At 38.7% G+C, this 3,096-nt stretch overlaps 1 protein-coding gene across 1 annotated transcript; it reads right to left on the reverse strand.

Annotated features, from left to right (window-relative positions):
• Window positions 1–283: 283 nt before the first annotated feature.
• LOC126088136 (uncharacterized) lies at window positions 284–2,872 on the reverse strand. Its single transcript, XM_049906253.1, has 2 exons — window positions 2,695–2,872; window positions 284–1,185 (listed from the first exon to the last, which is right to left on the reverse strand). The coding sequence occupies exons 1-2, from the start codon at window positions 2,870–2,872 to the stop codon at window positions 284–286; spliced, it is 1,080 nt and encodes a 359-aa protein (XP_049762210.1).
• Window positions 2,873–3,096: the final 224 nt, after the last annotated feature.

The following is a 3,096-nucleotide window of genomic DNA, read 5'->3' on the forward strand; positions in this document are numbered from 1 at the left end:
CCCATTAACCAGAGAAGAGACGAAGTGGGTTTATTTTATACACTCTTTGAAGATTTGAGGAACGACGGAAATAAATTCTTTAACTATTTCCGAATGTCTATTACCTCGTTTGACGAATTACATAGAAAACTAAAGGATGTGTTACAACGACAAAACACACAATTCCGCAATTGCATCCAACCTGTTCAAATGCTGGCTATCACGTTAAGGTAATTTAATACATAAAAACTAGTTCTGTTTATTTACTTATTTATTTGTGTTTTACATTTTTATTACGCTCAGATTATGAAGTAGAAAAGTCAATATCAATATCAGCAGTTGAAACCAAAGAGTTTGTAGCAGGACTGACTGTACTGTCACTTTGTGGCGACAGGCTCTCTGCAAAAACGTTGTAGAACTGCGTTGTTGATGGTGGGCCTTCATGGCTACTTGTGGAAGGCGAAGGGTATGGTGGTGGCACTTTATTAATTCGTTGATAAGAACTGCGACCTTGAGAAGTCTGTAATGGTTGTTCGAGAAAAGTAGTTGGGTTTGGTGCAGCTGGAGGAGGACGAATCTGATGCGTATGGTAAGAGGATATTGGAGCAGCATTTTCCATAGGTGAATAAGAATAAGCTTGAAATCTATTATTATAGGGCATGGGAGGTGTGTAATGGGTAAATGGAGGAGGTTGAGCTGTCAATATATTTCTCCTTTCATATATATTTTCTATAACTTTGAGGACTCCCATCTGAAACTGAAGATAATCCTGTTCATCAAATTTTTCCAGATGAGGCTTCAGACTAAGTAAAAATGACATTTTGCTGCAAGGTTTGTCTTCTTCCAGAGCTCGTAATATTTTCATTTCGATTGCATCAGGTTTTCTATGTTTTCTGTTTGTATGGCACTCGCTTTTGGATGTTTGTTGTGTGGGTGCTGTATCAAATGGCCCAGAAACATTCTCAGTATTTTCGACGGAGCCCTGCGTTTCTATATCTTCTTCCAGTCTGGCGGTGCGTTCCGATTGAAAACTGTCCTCCGTCTCTCGAGCATCATACAGCTTTTTTAGAAACTGCAGCTGATCAGAATATACATACTTTTTCTTTTTCTTTGCTGCTGAGCCACTTTTTTTCGCAGCTTGAATTTTTATGTTTGACTTCACAAAGGAGTCTCGTAGATTGGTCCACCTCCGTATTACTTCTATACCTACATCAAAAGGAAACAAAACTGTATGAAAACATTTTAATTTTGTATAGAAAAAAGCAAAACTGTAACAAAAAATGTCCACTGCAAACTAAATGTCACTGATTTTTTTTCGTTTTGTTCAGGTATCTGGCAAGCGGTTGTTCCTTCACTGACTTACATTTCCAGTACAGAATTGGGATTTCTACAGCAAGTAAAGTGGTTAATGATGTATGCACAGCAATTTGGTCATCACTGCGGGAAGAATGTATACAAAGACCGACCAAAGAGGTATGGGAATCAATAGCGGCTGGATTTGAACGTACTGCTAATTTCCCCCACTGCTTAGGAGCGGTGGATGGAAAACATATCCGTCTTACTGCCCCATTTAATAGCGGATCAATGTACTTCAATTACAAAGAATACTTTTCTGTGGTTCTGATGGCTGTAGCGGATTCCAACTACAGGTTCATTTATGTCGACGTAGGAAGTTATGGCAAAGACTGTGACTCTTCAGTGTTCAGACGGTCCAGTTTATGGAAGTCAATAGAAAGTAATTCCCTGGAATTTCCAGACGTCCAATGTCTGCCTGGTACGGAAGGTCCAAAAGTACCCTACTTCTTCGTGGGAGACGCAGCATTTGGCCTACACACGCATTTGCTCCGGCCTTTTGGGGGAACAAACTTGACAGTTGAGAAACGTGTATTTAATTACCGTTTGTGCAGAGCAAGGAGGTATGTGGAATGTGCTTTTGGCATCCTCACCAATAAGTGGCGGTTGTTTCACCGACCTTTAAATGTTCATCCAGATTTTGCAGTAAAAAATGGTTAAAGCTTGCATTGTTTTACACAATTTTGTACGTCAGAGAGATGGATTTATAATTGAAGACACCACATCCTTCACTGGTTTGGAAGACTTAGCCCAAGATGCCAACATAAGAGGAGGACTGACAGCCAACGCCATAAGGAACACTCTTTGTAAATATTTTATGACAAATGCTGGAAGCGTGTCATGGCAGATGTCAAAGATATAAATTAACAAGCCTTTTCCTTTTTGTAGATTGTTTGTGAAAGCCTGCGACTGTATAGTAAATAGTTTTCTTTATAAATAAATTACTGCTACCACTCACGTTTTTAATCGTTTTGTTTATATTTTGTACGACGCGTTTCGGGAAATAATTCCGATCTTCAAGTGCGTTTTTTTCTCTAAGTTTTCATTATGTGTAGTGTTTTTTTATTTGTGAGGTCTTGTGCGTGTTTCTCTTATAAATTACAGTAAAGAAAACAGAATGCAAGACCTGACACATAAAAAGACACCACACATGATGAAAACTTAGAGAAAAACGCACTTAAGGATGGGAATTATTTCCCGAAACGCGTCGTGCAAAATATAAACAAAACAAAAAAAACGTGACTGGTAGCAGTAATTTACTTATAAACAAACGATTTACTTTTAGAATAAAATTTATAACGTTAAATAAAAACTGTTTAAAACGTATTAAATGTAATATTAATATATTAAATAAATACTTACCAAACGCATTTTTATCTTTGTCTTCCATCTCATCAAAATCTTGCTTCAGTGCTACGCAAACTTCCCGCCAAGCATTCTTTGTAGCAATACGATCTCTATACGCATCTAGAGTTTTGTCCCACAGAACAGGTCTTACTTCCACCAAGGTTATCAAAAGTTCAGTATCAATTTCATCCATTCTTCTACACTTTTCAGTAAACAAGAATAAACACAAATGAATAAAACGACACTACAACGAACTAGTCGACGCCGTACGGCTCAAAACCGTCCAGTGTGAAAGCATGCACTTAGTCACGTAGGCCACTGTTGTCGAACTTGCCGTACGGCGACCGTCTGTTGTAGTGGCAAGACACGGCTGCAGCACGGCACGGCAGCGGCATTTTGCCGTCGCCGTATAATGTG

The sequence above is a fragment of the Schistocerca cancellata genome, chromosome 6, assembly GCF_023864275.1.
Source record: "Schistocerca cancellata isolate TAMUIC-IGC-003103 chromosome 6, iqSchCanc2.1, whole genome shotgun sequence".
Classification (NCBI taxonomy): Eukaryota; Metazoa; Arthropoda; class Insecta; order Orthoptera; family Acrididae; genus Schistocerca; species Schistocerca cancellata.

Coding starts and splice junctions, on each gene's coding strand:
- LOC126088136 (XM_049906253.1), bottom strand. CDS start 2,872: ATGGATGAAATTGATACTGAACTTTTGATAACCTTGGTGGAAGTAAGA. Junction 1,186..2,694: donor CAAAGATAAAAATGCGTTTG/GTAAGTATTTAT, acceptor CTTTTGATGTAG/GTATAGAAGTAATACGGAGG.